This window comes from Narcine bancroftii, chromosome 1 (assembly GCF_036971445.1).
Source record: "Narcine bancroftii isolate sNarBan1 chromosome 1, sNarBan1.hap1, whole genome shotgun sequence".
Classification (NCBI taxonomy): domain Eukaryota; kingdom Metazoa; phylum Chordata; class Chondrichthyes; order Torpediniformes; family Narcinidae; genus Narcine; species Narcine bancroftii.
Window position 1 is genome coordinate 232,092,647 of NC_091469.1, and position 18,654 is coordinate 232,111,300.

An 18,654-nucleotide genomic window follows, 5' to 3' on the forward strand; every position below is an offset into this window, starting at 1 on the left:
CAAGGATAGAAATCCTTCAGAGAGCCTTCGGCGCCCCCTCACATCCTGGTTCCGATACCTGGTACCCCTGCAGCCAACTTCAAGCCAGTCTCCAGCAATCCACAGTCTGGTGCGAACCTCCTGACAGCAGTCTCCAGCAGCCCACAGCCTCCGTGGGTTCCTCGCCTCGAGTCACCAGCGGCCCACAGCATGCGTCTGCCACTTTGGTCACTGACCCAGTGGTTCGTATCTGCTTTTCCTTCTCAGACGGGGGAGATGGTCTCACCATTTTCTGGTGCCCTGTACCAGCCCTCCACTCTCCTGGAGTCTGCAACCCCTTGTGGCTGCTGCCAATCAGAAGCGGTGCCATCTTGGGCGCAGACCTCATGGTCGCAGGATTTTAAATAAAACAGCCGTCAGCTCCTTTAGTGGGCTGTTCAAAGCCTGTGCGGAGCTGACAGCAGTTGACTGGACAATTGGACCCCGTGGGAGCGCTGTATCTGCTCTGCATTTCTTGCAGGTCCTCACCTGCGGCAGCACTGCCGTTACAGCGTACCTCACGGTGCTGCTATTTTCCTGAGGTTGTGGATGACTGGACAATCACTGAGTTTTACAGAGAGTTTGTTAGGGTAGTTGCAGACAACTTGCTCTTTTGTGGGTGGCATGGTGGCACAGGGATTAGCACTGCTGACTCAAATCCCCATAATTCTCCAATCAATCCTGACTTGTGGCAAGCTGAATGGAGTTTGTATGTTCTCCCCTTTATTATGTTTTTGCCAGGTCCTCTGGTTGCCTCCTACACTCGTTCTGGTAAGTGTTAAAAGAATAGAAGGGGAATTGACGAGCACATGAGGCTGAATAAATTGCAGTTTTGCAAGGAAAATATAAAGGAGTGAAATGAGACTGATGGGCTCTGCTGGGATGTTATTTTAGATCAATTGCCTCATTATAACTATGTAAAATCTATGTAATTATTTGTGTTTATATGTTTGTGTTTATGTACCCACACACACACAGACACTTTTTTTCAGAGTACATACATCACATACAACTTTGATATTTTTTTTCCTGCTGGCGAGGCAGATTTACCACTTATTGATGGTCCAAAAAAATCTACACAATATATTTATGTAAACAAATAAAGAAATATAAATAGCTAATGAAGGTAAACAAACTGCAATGCAGAGAAAATTTTAAAAATCTATAAATTGTACAAATAAGTGTCCTTAAATGAGTCCCTGATTGAGTTTGTTGTTGAGGAGTCTGTTGATGGAGGAGTAGCAGCTGTTCCTGAACCTGGTGGTGTGAGTCTTGTGGCACCTATACCTTTTTCCTGATGACAGCAGCGAGAACAGAGCAGGTGCTGAGTGGTGTAGATCCTTCAATGGCAACATTTGCTGTAGATGTGCTCAATAGTGGGGAGGGTATTGCCTGTGATGTCCTGGGCTGCTTTTGGGAGCCTTTTGGAGGGCTTTATGGACAGGGGTATTGGTGTCCCCATACCAGACCATAATGCAATGTTCAACCACACACTTGTAGAAATCTAGGGTTTGTGGTGTTATACCAAATCTCTGGAAACTCCTGAGGAAATAGAGGCACTGGTGTACTTCCTTCATGATGCCATTAGTGTGTTGGGTCCAGGAAAGATCTTTTTGGATGGTGACTCCCAATAATTTAAATTTGCTCAGCTCTTCATCTCTGATCCCCAGTGATCCCTGGATTGTATACCTCTGACTTTCCTTCCTGAAGTCAACAGTCAGCTCCTTAGTTTTGATGACATTGAGTGCAAGGTTGTTGCTGGTGCACCATTCAGCTAGGTTTTTGATTTCCCTCCTGTATACTGACTCATCATCTTTCTTTATACAGCCTACTTCTATGCTATTGTTGGCAAATTTGTAGATTTGTTATTGTCCCAAGCCACCCAGGCGTAGATGTAAAGTTTGTGGAAAAAAAAGATAATAGATGTGTGTTTTTATTGGACATTTTGTGTCGCCTTACTAGTTTTAATACTGCCTCCTCAAAGATTCAATGGTTACATGTGGGATGTGATAATGTGGAGAATTGACATAAAGAATGGTAGAACACTTTTCTCTGAATTATTAATCATGGGTCCATGAAAGTTTGTGAAATAATGTACCTGGTGATAATTTACTATTTTTTTCCTTTTCCTCCATAGAAAAGGAATTCTGGAAGAATATGTAAACATAACTAGCCTTGTGACAGAACAGATAGTAAATATCCACAAGGATGTCGTAAATTCTGTTGAACAAATCGACCCCACCTCAGAGTATAGCCAATTCATTGAGAATCATAGGTAATGTATTTATTGTGCAAGTTGATATTGAAAAAACATGCAAAAGCACCTTACTCTACATGACAGGTTCACAGGATGGCCATGATTCCCTAGCCTGGTGAATTTTTTTCACACAATCGTTCTTTCAGATAATGTGAAAATATGTATGCATAAACTAAAGTCCCACATCATAATGAGATAAATGGGCAATTAATCAATTTTGATGATCCTAACTAAGGCTTAAACATTGTTGCAAATACTTCACTGCTATTGTTTGAGTGTCATTGAGAGGATCCTTTTGTTTCAAGGTAAACAGACATATCTGAAAGATGTCTGAAGTGTGAGCCTCAATTGTTCCTACCTTCCAGCTCAAGGAATTGATTTCAAAACTTTGAGATGAAAAAACTGAAAATTCTGGAAAATGTTCAAAAAAAATGCTGTTGAGAAAAATAATTTTGTTTTTGCTTTGGGGTATGTTCATAAATTCTATTCACTGTTAAGGGATTTTCTTTTGTACCTTTTCTAATTCAAATATTTTATTTAGGTAATTAGGTGCTTTGCGAATTAATATGTTTAGCAACAACAATCTAAGGTAATATAACAAATGTTTCCATTTTGTTTTTTTATATTTGGGTTCTCTTATAGGTCACAGCCAATAAGGGATGCATGTGTTGAGTTTGATGTTTTATTATTGGAAGAAATGGAAAGTCTTCAAAGTGAAGATATCTTATGGAACAATTTAACAGCAGACAGTTTACAGACAATGTAAGTTTCAGACCGAGTTCTCTAGCTGATGCTCTGTACTTTCTCAGCATTTTGGCAAGTGATCATTTCAGCTTTTAATAGCAGCAATGAAGGAAAATGGTTTTTTTTTAGAACATTTATTAAAATATTCAAATCAGAGCTCATTTTTTTATACAAAGTACCTGAAATAACTTTTAGATTTTCAGATTTACTGGAATTGAAAATAAATATTAAAAACTGAATGGAAATCTACTGAGCCTTGGGTGAAATTGACAGACATTTGTCTGAGATGAATTGATAATTCTATCACAACATCGTTAACCAATTTATCAAAAGTTATTTTTAACATTTAGGGAGAAAGACCAACTTCCAACATTTTTATAGGGGTTATTTTCCAACTGTGTTCCTTGTTCACTGTAGAGGTACCTGGTAAATGAGAAGTTTAACTCTAGGATGGGAGAATCACATTTGACTCTCCATCTCGATCTTGCATCAAGACCTTCCAGGATAGTGTGGAGAGTCTTTCAATATTTTTTCAGGTTAGGAATCTTTTATGACATTTACCTCAAACTTAAGCTTCTAGAACCAGTTGTGTGTTATTCAAATTTAAGAACTTAAGGGCATAAGAAATAGAAGCAAATTCCACAGGTTCACCAACATCTAGTAAAAGTAGTTCCTCTCATTTCTGTCCTAAACCTATGACCCTAAATCTTGAGGCTTTATCCCCCTAGTTTTGGTCTCTCCTACTGCCTGCCTCTGTCTTACCCATGCCTTTCATAATTTTAAATGTTTCTCTCTAAAATCCTCACTCATTGTTTTTAAGTTCCAGCAAGTACAGTCCAAGACAACTCGATCTCTCTTTATAGGCTCACCCCTTCATCCCTGGAATCAACCTGGCGAACCTCCTCTGCACTGCCTCCAAAGCCAGTATGTCTGTCCTTAACCAGAACTGCAGGTAGTACTCTAGATGTGATCTTTTCAAGTAACTTTTACATTTGCAGCATAACCTCGCTGCTCTTAAATTCATTCCCTCCAGCAATGAAGGCCAACATTCCATTTTCCTTCCAGATAGCCTGCTACACCTGCAAACAAACTTTTTGCGATTCATGTGTAAGAACTCATGAGACCATCTACATGGCAGCATGCTGCAATCGCTTGCCATTTAAATAATATTCTGACATTTTTCCTTCCTCACTTTTTCCAACATTGTACTCCATCTGTCAGACTCTTGCCCACTCATTTAACTTAGCTATGTTTCTCTTCAGACTTTCCGTATCCTCGGCACAGTTCGTTTTTTCACTCAATTTAGTGTCTTCAGCAGACTTAGATGCACTACACTCTGTCCCTTTTTCCAGATCGCTAATGTATTTAGTGAACCTTTACGCGCCCAGCACTGACCCTTGCGGCATCCTACTCACCACCAATTGCCAACCAGAAAAAAACCTCCCCTGTACCCCATCTCTCTGCCTTCTATTGGATAACTATCCTCTATCCATTCTAATACATCACCCCAACTCTGTGCATCCTGATCTTCTGTACAAGTCTTTTATGTGGCACTTTATTGAATGCATTTTGGAAATCCAGGTAAACAAAATCCATCTACTCCCCTCTAACTAAATTTGTTGAACAGGACCTGACATTGCTGAATCCATGCTGCATCTGCCTGATGGATTCATTTTGTTCCAGATGCCTCGCATCTTCTTAATGATAGCGTCAAGTATTTTCCCAACTACAGGTGTTAAATTAACTGGCCTATAGCTCCCTGCTTTTGCCGACATCCATTTTTGAGCAGTGGCATGACATTCATCAGCTTCCAAACCACCGGGATCCACCCAGGGTCCAGAGAATTTTGGTAAATTTTAACCAAAATCTCGACTATAATTTCCTTCTGTACCCCGAGATGCCTTCTATCAGGACCAGGGGTTTTATATATCTTTCGACCCTCAAGTTTTCTGAGTATGACCTCTAGCGATAGCTATTACATCCAGGTCCTCGCCTCCCATCACATCCATAACATTTGCCTTTGGCATGTTCAACGTGTCCTCCTCCGTGAATACCAAAACAAAATAGTAAATCAAAGTCTGAGCCATTTCCTCATTACCCAATATCAATTCCCCCTTCTCATCTTCCAAGGGACCAACCTTCACTTAAGCCACTCTTTTGTGCTTTATACAATAATAAAAAGTTTTACTCTCTGTTTTTATGTTATGTGCTAATATTTTCTCATTGTCTGCCTTTCCTCTCTTTATTGCTTGTTTCATAGTTCTTTGTCGCTTCTTAAAATTTTCCCAATTTTCTAGTCTTCCATTGCTCTTGGCAACTTTAGTGTGCACGAGCTTTTAGTTTAATGCCTTCCTTGATTTCTTTAGTTATCCAAGGCTGGCTGCCCCACCCTTAAGATCCTTGCTTTTAAATGGAATATACTTTTGTTTGGAACTGTGAAAAATCTCTTTGAAAGTCCTCCACTGTTCCTCAACCTTGCCTCCATATTGCCTGCATTCTCAGTCCATCCTGGCTAGCTCCTCCTTCATCCCCTTGAAGTTTCCCTTGTTTTGGCATAACGCACTTGTTTTAGACTGAACTGCTGTACCCTCAGTAAACTCAGTCATTCTGTGATCACTCTTTCCAAGAGGATCCCTAACTCCAAGATTACTAATTTTACCTGGCTCATTGCACAGGACCAAATCCAAGATAGCATGTTCCCTTGCAGGTTCAGTAACATGCTGTTCAAGAAAGTCATCACATATACATTCGAAATAGTCCACCTCAAGGTTGCCTCAACCAACCTGATTCACTCAATCTACAGTATGTGCATGTTGAAGTCCCCTATGGTAACTACTGTTGCATCCAATGTTTCTTGGTTTATTGCCTGTGCCAATTAAATGTTATTATTGGGTGGCCAAAAGACAACTCCCATTTGTAATTTTTTTCCCTTTACTATTCCAAATCTCAACCCAAATGGACTCAACATTTTGCTCATTAGATCTTCCATTATCACTCACTATTGCCCTGATGTCATGCTTAACTAAAAACATTGCCCCACCTCCCTTACCTTCCTGTCTGTCTTTCATTGTTACCTGAAATCTTTAGATATTTAATTTGCAATCCTCTGCACCCTCGGTGCACATCTCAGTAATGGCAACTAAATTATACCACTACATTTCTCTTGTCTTCCCCCACTTGAAAGGCTTCCTGAACCACGATGCCACAATTTGGTTGCTCATGCTTCCTACAGCTCCCACTCTTATCCACACAAGGAGCAAGTATCTCAGATGAGAGATGAGATCAAGGGCTGAGGTTCCTCTGGCACTGTCTCTTGGATCCCACTACCTGCCTCACTTGCAGTCACACCCCCTTGTCCCTGACCACCGGATGAATATGAGGCAGCTATTCTATGGGTGTGACTGCCTCCTGAAACCTTGTGTCCAGATACTTCTGCCCCTCCTTGATGTGTTGCAGAGTTTGAAGCTCAGATTCCAGGTTATCAATTTTGTGCCTGAATTTTTCAAGCGACCGAAAGTTGGTGCAGATATCGTCATCAGGAACCACAATGGGGCCCACTTGCTCCCACATCATGCAGCTACAATATATTACCTGATCCTGCAAGCCTACTTTATTTAATTAGGGATAATTTGGTGACTTTCATTTACTCATTGCAATTGCCTCACCTACTATTCATCTGCGCCTTCTCACCAAAGACTCGAACCAAAGCCTCAAAGTCCGACTCCTACACTATGCCACTTCGACATACAGTTGCTCCACTTGCGGTCCCCCCCACCTTTTTATTTGTTTCTGCATCCTATCTGTAGCCCTCACTCTCACCAATCACTATTTTGTTTAACATTAAAACTGTCCTCTGCTCCCTTTTTAAACTTAAATGCACAAAGTGCAGTCCCGACACTGTGGTTTCTGAGTCCTTGCTCCTCCTCTCTCTTTTCTCGTGATAAATAATTCAATTTAGTAAAGATGGAGTTTTGAATTTACCATTTTGTGCTGTTTGGCTCTTTGGTGATCTCGGAAAATGTTTTTAATGTTCTGATCTTCTCCATTTTGCTAATCTTGCAGATACAGCTTCTAAATCTTATTCAACTGGAATTTTCGATCAGTCCACTGTGGATATTTTACCTTATCTTTTGCTCCTTCAATTAATAGGTCAAAAACAACAACTGAAGACTTAATCCAGATTCAACAAACCATTACCAACAAGGAAGAAATCATGATAGAACTCGAGAAAAAAATTGAGGAAACCACAATGGCATGCACAAAGAAATCGGAGTAAGTAGTAAATAGTCTAATTCAGTTACTATTTATTGGTCTGAGAAAGCTTGTAAAATCTCTTTTTTGATTAACCTATTTTAAAATTTCATCTGTATCCACCTACCTCCTCCTATTTCCTGTCATTCAGTAACCAGGCGAGATGATGTGCTTGTTGAAGAGGGTGATGTGCTGAATGATCCATTTGAGTCGAGAAAATAAGGTCACTTATTATAAGGAAATTCGTATTATTTTTTGATAATATGCTCAAAGCAGAGTTTTAAATTTTGGATCATGTAATTGGGAGATCAATGCCCAAAAGCTTGACCCATCTCTCTCCAAAAGGCTAATGTTGATTTTGGATTTGAATACATATTTTATTGTGTTACCAAATGAGAACAACATTGGATGTGAAATGTTTTGCAAACTGATAACAAAGATATCTGTAAAAATTAGATGCAAATTGAAAATATTTTCATTTGTATTTCAGAACACTGTAGTTCAAATAAATATAAGCCATTACTACAAAAGTCAAAACGTCTTCAGAAACCCTTATAAACTACATCTGCTAGAACGGAAATAAATATAGAAAACATTGGGCAACACTCAACAGATCAGATAGCATTATCAGAGTTAACATTTCAGATCAATGATCTTTCATCAAAGTTCAGGAATTCTTAATGAAGGTCATGAATCTAAAATGTTAACTCTTTTTCTCTCTCCATAGATATTACCTTATCTGCTGAATATGATATAATTTCCAAAATTTGTGTGGACTAAGAATTGTTGAAGTTCATTTGATGTGAAATCTTCTGAAAAGAGAAAGATCCTTCATTTAAGCAGATGAGAAAATAATGATGTTCTTCTCCCAAGATCATGCATTTATATTAATCTATTCATCTCTTGCTCACTAAATTTGTTCGATTGGAGTGAGGCCTGATATTGTGAGTTTTCTGTCCATTCTCAATTCAGTATCAGAATCTTACATGGATGGTGGAAGTATAGTTTATCCCTCCAGCTCTTATTTTTTCCCTCCCACTTCTTGTGGGCCTCCTCTTTCCACTCTCTAATTCTGCTTTTCCATTTATTTCTTTGGCTTGGCTTCGCGGACGAAGATTTATGGAGGGAGTAAAAGTCCACGTCAGATGCAGGCTCGTTTGTGGCTGACAAGTCCGATGCGGGACAGGCAGACACGGTTGCAGCGGCTGCAGGGGAAAATTGGTTGGTTTGGGTTGGGTGTTGGGTTTTTCCTCCTGTGCCTTTTGTCAGTGAGGTGGGCTCTGCGGTCTTCTTCAAAGGAGGTTGCTGCCCGCCAAACTGTGAGGCGCCAAGATGCACGGTTTGAGGCGATATCAGCCCACTGGCGGTGGTCAATGTGGCAGGCACCAAGAGATTTCTTTAGGCAGTCCTTGTACCTTTTCTTTGGTGCACCTCTGTCACGGTGGCCAGTGGAGAGCTCGCCATATAACACGATCTTGGGAAGGCGATGGTCCTCCATTCTGGAGACGTGACCCACCCAGCGCAGCTGGATCTTCAGCAGTGTGGACTCGATGCTGTCGACCTCTGCCATCTCCAGTACTTCGACGTTAGGGATGAAAGCGCTCCAATGGATGTTGAGGATGGAGCGGAGACAACGCTGGTGGAAGCGTTCTAGGAGCCGTAGGTGATGCCGGTAGAGGACCCATGATTCGGAGCCGAACAGGAGTGTGGGTATGACAACGGCTCTGTATACGCTTATCTTTGTGAGGTTTTTCAGTTGGTTGTTTTTCCAGACTCTTTTGTGTCGTCTTCCAAAGGCGCTATTTGCCTTGGCGAGTCTGTTGTCTATCTCATTGTCGATCCTTGCATCTGATGAAATGGTGCAGCCGAGATAGGTAAACTGGTTGACCGTTTTGAGTTTTGTGTGCCCGATGGAGATGTGGGGGGGCTGGTAGTCATGGAACTACTGACATGGTCTTTGCCCTCAGACAGCTCCAAGAAAAGTGCAGAGAACAAAACAAAGGACTCTACATCACCTTTGTTGACCTCACCAAAGCTTTCGACACCGTGAGCAGGAAAGGGCTTTGGCAAATACTAGAGCGCATCGGATGTCCCCCAAAGTTCCTCAACATGATTATCCAACTGCACGAAAACCAACAAGGTCGGGTCAGATACAGCAATGAGCTCTCTGAACCCTTCTCCATTAACAATGGCGTGAAGCAAGGCTGTGTTCTCGCACCAACCCTCTTTTCAATCTTCTTCAGCATGATGCTGAACCAAGCCATGAAAGACCTCAACAGTGAAGACGCTGTTTACATCCGGTACCGCACGGATGGCAGTCTCTTCAATCTGAGGCGCCTGCAAGCTCACACCAAGACACAAGAGAAACTTGTCCGTGAACTACTCTTTGCAGACGATGCCGCTTTAGTTGCCCATTCAGAGCCAGCTCTTCAGCGCTTGACATCCTGCTTTGCGGAAACTGCCAAAATGTTTGTCCTGGAAGTCAGCCTGAAGAAAACTGAGGTCCTCCATCAGCCAGCTCCCCACCATCCATCTTAATGCATCTTTTTATCACATTAGTTGTTCTGCCTCGCGTGTATTACTAGTGTTATAAATTCTTCTTCCTGCTCCATGTCATTTTGGAACAGTTCCAGTAAGCCACAATCAAGCCTGCAGCTGATGTGGACTTTACCCCTCCATAAATCTTCGTCCGTGAAGCCAAGCCAAAGAAGAAAAATAAGCTAGACATGGATGGGACCAGTCCCTTTTCTGATATATCATTACCTTTTTAACTCCATCATAAATTTATCAGGCCAGCCTTTTTCTGGCCTCCTGCTTAATTCCTATCCTTTTTTTTTAACTGAGTTGTGCAACTAGCTGTCTACTTTAAATTTCAATCCTTAATCTTTTACCATACTTCAGATACAAATAACACATTTGCTATACTGAGGCTTATCCTTTTTCTGTCCCATCTCTTTGCTCCTGCCTACTTCACAAATTAAAGCCTTTTATCTGGGCCTCTCTGTCCAACTGAGTTAAACTTAACGTTAGGCAAACAATAAAATATTATTTTGTGTAATCACTGCAGTCACGTAGTCTAAAACCTTATTTCTCTACTGACCTTTATTTCTCAGTTCTTTTCTGGATCTCAGCAGGAAACCAGATCAACCTCTGCTGAGGGATCACAGTGTTCCCGGGAGTGGGCTGTTGAGTCTGGGCTCAAGGGTCCCAGAGGTGCACTGGCAACTCCATCCAATGTCCCGGTCTCACTGTTGCCACTTATTCTATCCATGTCAATAGTTTCTGCAAGATCTTGCCGACTACGCCAATGTGGAAGTCAATCCATGCTGAAATTAAATTGGACAACAGAATAGAACCCTAAATATTATAAAGCATGCAGATCTTTATTTCAGTAATAGTCAATTTGTATATGGGAAGTAAGCAAGACTAATCAGGAGAAGTCAGTTTCTGATACCTGCCTGAAGCCTTTAGCTCTCAATCCAAAGATAGAGATTTCGATCTATATTTATACAATTTCAAATAGGTAAAGAGGTAGAAGTGACCCCTACCTTTGCATTACATCATTTCATCATAAAAAAACATGTTCTCAGCTGTGTTTTCTGGTGTTTATCTTACACAAAAGAATGACATTTTTTTGTAAATAATCAAGATTACCTTGAAGGATACAATTTTAATGATGTTTATGCCACCTTTATTTCAATTTTAATTATGTTTATGCAAGCCGTTTCTTATCTCTGTCTTAGCAAGGTCTACAGCCTGTTTTCTGAAAGTTTTCAAAATGAGTTCAGCCATTTTATGACACATTATATGATTTTAGCCATTTTATAATTTAAGATGCATTCTAATTCTAACAGCAAAAGCTTTAAGCATTGAAATATAAACTATACTTCAACATTATGATCACCAAATATGGTGGTGACACAAAAAAATCTAAAGCAGCCCAGTTACAAATTAGAAACTGCCTGAAGTTGAACACCTGGTTACAATTGGTTTTGCATGACAAGCAAATAAAATTGCTGTAATGACTGAGCAAGTCAAGGTATATCAGTGAAAGGAGTAAAAGAAATATTGTTTTGTGTCCATGATCCTTTGTCAAAGATGTCTAATTTACCTTTCTCTTGATATTGGTTCATTTGTTGATTCTTGCATTTTTGTTCCATTTTTTTCATTGGTATTTTGCTTTGATTTTTCACAATCCAGTTTTAAATAACAAAATTCAGTCATTCATCTGGATTAAAAATTCAGATTAGTTGACAAGAATAAGAGGTGATTTTATTCAACCTTCAAAATTCTTCATATGCTTGACAGTGCAGATCCTAGACAGAATTTCCCTTGTCAAGCCAGGAGTCATGGTTTAAAAATTCTTGGAATTTTCTGACCAAGAGATCTATGAAAGCTGAATCACTGAGTAAATTTAAGATGGATATCCATAGATTTGTAGATACTCAGGAATCTTGGAATATTGGATTGGTGAAGATATCAGGAAGGAACAAGCATAAGGAGTCAAACAGCCAGCTTCTGTGCCTGTCTCTTATGTTCTTGTTCTCGAATTTAAAAAAGGACTGCTCACACTCTTTCCCTGTCAGAAAGTGGAGAGAAATTTGAATGCATTACCCTGAGGTCCCTTAGGCATTCATGTGTGGACAACGAAATCCCATACCATATTCAGTGATGTGGCTATGGATCTGCTGCATCTTGACATTCCAGTGGGCTCAGTCCTGTTCTCCAGTTTGTGCATGGATGGAGTTGCCAGTGCACCTCTGGGACCCTTGAGCCCAGACTCAACAGCCCACTCCCGGGAACACTGTGATCCCTCAGCAGAGGTTGATCTGGTTTCCTGCTGAGATCCAGAAAAGAACTGAGAAATAAAGGTCAGTAGATGTACGTGTTTGTGTGTTTAGTTTGCACAGTCTATCTGTGATCATTGAGATGCTCTGCTCTCCTCCCACACACCAAGGATGTGTAGGTTGGTCGGTTAATTAGCCACTGTAAATTGCTCCTGGTCTGTAGCTAAATCACCAAATCTGGGGAAAGTTAAATGGAATGAGGGGAGAATAACATTTACAATGTGATCTTATTGGATTATACGCATGGAATTTTGATGAGAAATGCGGACTGGAGGCTGAAAGGCCTGTTTCAAAACTGTATGATTGTCTGATCTTCATAGTACGGAAATAGGCCCTTCAGCCCACATGTGCATGCTACCATCAAGAAACTATTTGAGTTTCTCCAGCAGATTGTTTTTGGTCCTCATTCCAGCATCTGCAGTCTCTCAAGTGTCCACTCATCTATATTAATCATATTTATCAGAAATACAATGAATACAGATGGTCTGAAGCCTACTTTTCTACAACTTTAAATTTGAAACAGTAACTATGCTTCAAAAAGTGCTTAATGGACTTTGAACCACTTTAAGATTACAAATGTGTACATACCCTTCCTTCATCATTTTGCTTTCATTCATGCACATGCTCTTGTTTCTCCTTCATTATTTTTAACATTCATTCCAAAATGGAATTGTAACACTAATATCCAAATTAATTCCACAATCCATTCACGACAAAAAAAAATAATAAATTTTTCCAATAAAAGGCTGAAGAAATAGGTACATTCGGCTCATGGAAGATTAAATTGTATAAAAAAATTGGAACATTCCTTGAACTTATCCATTAACAGTTCTGATAGCAGGCTTCCAATTTTTAAGAGCCACTTATTTTTTTAACTACAGACAGCTATGTTTCCCAGGCCTTGGGAAGCTCAGCACTGAAGGAGATGAATTCATAAGGTAAGCACCATTATATAGCTGATAGTGTGGGTTGAAGAGGAGCATGAGTATTTCCTCCATGTGCAGCAAGCTTTCAGTGTAAACCACTCCTTGCTATCTGTTTGCTCTCCATCGGCAACCAAGCACCATCCCTGAAACATTACCATTGTTTTGGTCCAAAGATCTGGAACCCCTGGGGTTCTAGGACATTTTTCATGCCATACTCCTATCCAAAGTTGCTGTTACCTATCAGGCTTCATAGCGTTTGGTTAACAAATTGTTTCTTGAAGAAAAGCTTTTAGATGCTGGACCAAAATACTTTTAGTTATATTAATGCGATCTGCAGTTAAGTTCACAACATCATCTGCAACTCTGATCACAAATACTCAGACCTCGCACTGTTTCTCTTAAGATTTCTCGTATTTATCTACGTGGAGAATCTGATGCTGACTCATGCATGATGCTACTTCTAGTGTTTTTGTTCTTTTTTCATGATTCCTGCTGCTGTTACTACATATTTTGAATACCATTAAAAATGAACAATGACTTTCAGGTGCATGGATATGCCAGATCTTTTTCCTCCTTCCATAGCATCTTTCCTGTTTGTATGAGTCTACATTGCTGTTTTTCTGTACATGGCATGATGATCAAGTTTGTGGGTGATAGTAGTGTTTGGTATTGTAGATACTGAAGTCTGTTGACAAAAATCGCAGCAGGTTCTTGATCAGTTGGACTGGTGAGCAGAAAAATAGTTGATGGAATTTAGAGAAGTGTGAGGCTTTGCATGTGGAAAGTCTGAACCTGGATCAGAATCAGAATTTATTGTCATGAACATGTGTCATAAAATTCGTTGCAGGTGCAAACATTGAAGGTGCAAACATTGCTATAAATTAAATTTTTAAAAAAAATTATGGAACAGAAAAGAAAAAGTGAGGTAGTGCCTGTTGTCCACTGTCCATTCAGAAATATGATGACAAAGGGAAAGAAACTGATTCTTACCATTGGGTGGTCATCTCCTTCCTGATGTCAACAGTGCGAAGAGGGCATGGCCTGGGTAGTGAGAGTCCTTAGTGATAGATGCTGAGCTTTATTTCGATCCACCTCTTGCAGATGTGGAGAAAAGATTAATGCCCATGATAACACTGGCTGAGTTCACAGCTCTTTAGAATCTTCCTGTCGTTTGCATTAGCACCTCAGTTCCAGACAATGATGCAACCAGTCAGAATGCTCTTTAAGATATACCTGTCGAAATTTGCAAGAATCTTTGGTGGCATATCAAATTTCCTCAAACTCTTAACAAAGTATGGCCACTGGCAAGCATTCTTCATTATTTGAATATTTTGCTTTTTTCCATAAACATATATGTCAATTTTTTTCATTTTCAAGATATATAGATATATCCTTATAAAACAAAATGCAACAGCCCCTTCTCCTCCTCCTCATTCCACTCCCCCCCCCCCCACCCCTTCACAGTATAAATCCATACACCGTCAGGGCTTACAGTTGGGTTAAAAAGGTCTTCATTAGGAAGATCACATTTTAAAAAAACTTTTAAAAACAACATAAAATCAATAACAATAATAGAGATTTTAAAAAATCTTTGGCTTGGCTTCGCGGATGAAGATTTATGGAGGGGTAATGTCCACGTCAGCTGCAGGCTCGTTCGTGGCTGACAAGTCCGATGCGGGACAGGCAGACACGGTTGCAGCGGTTGCAAGGGAAAATTGGTGGGTTGGGTGTTGGGTTTTTCCTCCTTTGTCTTTTGTCAGTGAGGTGGGCTCTGCGGTCTTCTTCAAAGGAGGTTGCTGCCTGCCGAACTGTGAGGCGCCAAGATGCACGGTTTGAGGCGATATCGGCCCACTGGCGGTGGTCAATGTGGCAGGCACCAAGAGATTTCTTTAGGCAGTCCTTGTACCTTTTCTTTGGTGCACCTCTGTCACGGTGGCCAGTGGAGAGCTCGCCATATAACACAATCTTGGGAAGGCAATGGTCCTCCATTCTGGAGACGTGACCTACCCAGCGCAGTTGGATCTTCAGCAGCGTGGATTCGATGCTGTCGGCCTCTGCCATCTCGAGTACTTCGATGTTAGGGATGAAGTTGCTCCAATGAATGTTGAGGATGGAGCGGAGACAACGTTGGTGGAAGCGTTCTAGGAGCCGTAGGTGATGCCGGTAGAGGACCCATGATTCGGAGCCGAACAGGAGTGTGGGTATGACAACGGCTCTGTATACGCTAATCTTTGTGAGGTTTTTCAGTTGGTTGTTTTTCCAGACTCTTTTGTGTAGTCTTCCAAAGGCGCTATTTGCCTTGGCGAGTGTTGTCTATCTTGTTGTCGATCTTTGCATCCGATGAAATGGTGCAGCCGAGATAGGTAAACTGGTTGACTGTTTTGAGTTTTGTGTGCCTGATGGAGATGTGGGGGGGCTGGTAGTCATGGTCCTTCTTCAAAACAATACTGAATCACTTTTATACCCTGAGAATACCATATCTTTAAATGCTTATTAAACATTGAAAAAGGAATAAGCTGATTTTGATATAATGGAGTTTGAATTGATAATTTACCCTTTGTTCCTATAACCTCATTTCTTTTAACCCATATCTTTAACAGATGTTTTAATACTGGCAAGCATTCTTCCTTATTTGAATATTTTGTTTTTTTCCATAAACATAACAATTTTTACCCATTGTTCCTATAACCTCATTTCTGCAATAAATTCAAATTCCACTTATGTATAAAGTGATGAACATCAAATTCAGAAATACAGGCTAACTCTACCTCAGCCCAACTATGGGGTTGATTAATATCCATCATTCTACTAATAAACTTTAACTGTGTAGCTTGGTAGAAATTTTGAAAGTGAGGTAATTGAAGTCTACCTAATGTGTATTTCCATGTCAATTTCTGTTTCCCCTCCATAAAAATTTCCTCACCACCTTATTTAAATCCTGAAAAAAACCCTTTGAAAGTTAACACAGTATTGACTGAAATAAATATTGAATACAAGGAAAAATATTCATTTTAATACAATTTACTCGACCTATTAATGTTAATGGAAGATCCTTCCATTTAATCAAATCCATTTTAATCTTTTTCAATAAAGGTACATAATTTAACTTATATAAAGATTGATAATTTGCATTCACAGTTATCCCTAAATATTTAATGTTATCAGACCATCTTAATTTTATAATACTTTTACACTCTTTATTCTCCTTCCAAAATTGGCAATATCTCACTCTTATCCCAATTCACCTTATACCCAGATAATTCCCCAAATTGAACCAAACATTCTTGTAAATATTTCAAAGGCTGTTCTGCATGTGTCAAATAAACCAATACATCATCAGCAAATAAATTAATCTTATATTCATCATCTGCAATTCTTATCCCTTTAACCTTATAATTCTGTGGAATTGTCTGAGCTAATGGTTCAATGACCAATGCAAACAAGGCTGGTGATAATGGACAACCTTGACGGGTTGATCGTGATAGTTTAAATGGCAGGAAAGTTTGACCATTTGTCAACTGGATTTTTATACAATGCCTTAACCCAACCAATAAAAAAAGGGCCGAAATTAAACTTCTCTTACACCTTGAATTGAAAATTCCATTCAACCCTATCAAAAGCTTTTTCCGCATCAAGCGCAACCACTATTGGTTGGTTAGGATGCTGTCTCGATGCATTGATCAAGGTTATCAATCTAAAAATATTATCAGACACACTTCTATTCTTAATAAAACCTGTTTGATCTATGTGTACCAACTGAGGTAAATATTTGGCCAGTCTATTCACCAATACTTTAGCCACTATTTTATAATCCACATTTAATAAAGAAATTGGTCGTTACAAAGCTACATTCAACGGGTCTCTATCTTTCTTCAGAATCACTGTAATTATCGCACTAAAACAAGATTCCGGTAGTGACTGATCTTCAGTTATTTGTTGCAACACATCCCTAAATATAGAAGATAAATCTTCATAAAACACTTTATAGAATTTCACTGAAAATCCGTCATCACCTGGCGACTTCCCATTCGGCATCTCTTATATACCTTCTTTAATCTCAAACTCTGTAAACAGAGCTTCCAATTCTTTTACCTCTTCCTCCCTTAAAACCAGTAAATTTAACTTAGATAAGAAGGATTTAATAGAACCATCATCCTGTTTTCCCTCAGAAGTTTACAATTTCTGATAAAATGAATAAAATTGGTCATTAATTTCCTGAGGTTTATAAGTAACTATTGAATTATTTTTAACAGCATTAATAGTTCTCGATACATGTTCCATTTTTAATTGCCAAGCTAATACCTTATGAGCCCTTTCACCCAACTCATAATAATGTTGCTTGGATCTTTGAATTAATCGCTCGTACTGATATGTTTGTAAAGTATTATAACGTAATTTCATCTTAGTTAATGCTGCTTTCTTATCTTCTGTAACCTTTTTCTGAAATTCCTTTTCTAACTCAGTAATTTGTTTCTTCAGCGCCAAACTTTCCACCAGATATTGTTTTTTTTTACTTTCGTAGAATAATTAATAATTTGACTGCGCAAATATGCTTTTAAAGCATCCAACATTACGAACTTACTACTTACTGAATTAGCATTTTCAGACAAAAATAAAGTAATCTGTTCCTTAACAAAAGTAATAAACTCTCGTTTCTTCAATAACATTGCATTAAACCTCCACCAGTAAGTTTTTTGTAACACTTCAGAACCTACACAAGAAATAAGCAACCAAGAATGATCAAATATAACCCTACTCTTATATTTAGCCTGCATTTCTCTAGCTTGCAAATGTGCCGAAATCAAAAACAAATCTATTCTAGAAAATGAATCATGCCTAGATAAATAAAAAGAAAAATCCTTTTCTGTTGGATTTATTCTCCTCTAAATTTCAACTAAATTCAAATCTTTCATCAAAGCTCCCATTTGTGTCGCCATCTTTGATTTCCTTATACTTTTTGGAGATCTATCCAATAATGGATCCAAAACGCAATTAAAATCTCCTCCAATCAAAATATTTTCGTTACCCTGATTTAGTGTTAAAAAAGCCTCAGATATAAATCGGTGCATAAATATTCAACAATGTCCATGGTTCTGCAAAAATTTTACAATTCACCATCAAAACCCTACCAGCAAACTCCATACATAATTCCAATTCGAACGGCAATTTCTTATGGATCAAAATCACTACACCCCTTGCCTTAGAATTAAAAGAAGAAGCCACCGTGACAGAGGTGCACCAAATAAAAGGTACAAGGACTGCCTAAAGAAATCTCTTGGTGCCTGCCACATTGACCACCGCCAGTGGGCTGATAACGCCTCAAACCGTGCATCTTGGCGCCTCACAGTTTGGCGGGCAGCAACCTCCTTTGAAGAAGACCGCAGAGCCCACCTCACTGACAAAAGGCAAAGGAGGAAAAACCCAACACCCAACCCCAACCAACCAATTTTCCCCTGCAACCGCTGCAATCGTGTCTGCCTGTCCCGCATCGGACTTGTCAGCCACAAACGAGCCTGCAGCTGACGTGGACTTTTTACTCCCTCCATAAATCTTCGTCCGCGAAGCCAAGCCAAAGAAGAAGAAAAGAAGAAGCAATCACGTGTCCAACCCA

At 39.6% G+C, this 18,654-nt stretch overlaps 1 protein-coding gene across 6 annotated transcripts in view; it reads left to right on the top strand.

Moving 5' to 3' along the window:
* fer (fer (fps/fes related) tyrosine kinase) overlaps window positions 1-18,654 on the top strand; it is a 226,584-nt gene that overhangs the window by 110,758 nt on the left and 97,172 nt on the right. For 5 of the 6 annotated variants that reach the window (XR_011342757.1, XR_011342758.1, XM_069892572.1 and 2 more), the window contains 3 exons: window positions 2,156-2,293; window positions 2,918-3,037; window positions 7,169-7,291. Coding sequence is in view for 4 of the 6 variants with exons in the window: in XM_069892572.1 (XP_069748673.1) it covers window positions 2,156-2,293; window positions 2,918-3,037; window positions 7,169-7,291 (381 nt within the window). In the remaining 2 variants the exon portion in view is untranslated. Of the gene's footprint in view, window positions 1-2,155; window positions 2,294-2,917; window positions 3,038-7,168; window positions 7,292-7,421; window positions 7,509-18,654 lie in introns of those variants that run through there. The other variant, XM_069892574.1, reaches the window with a different exon arrangement.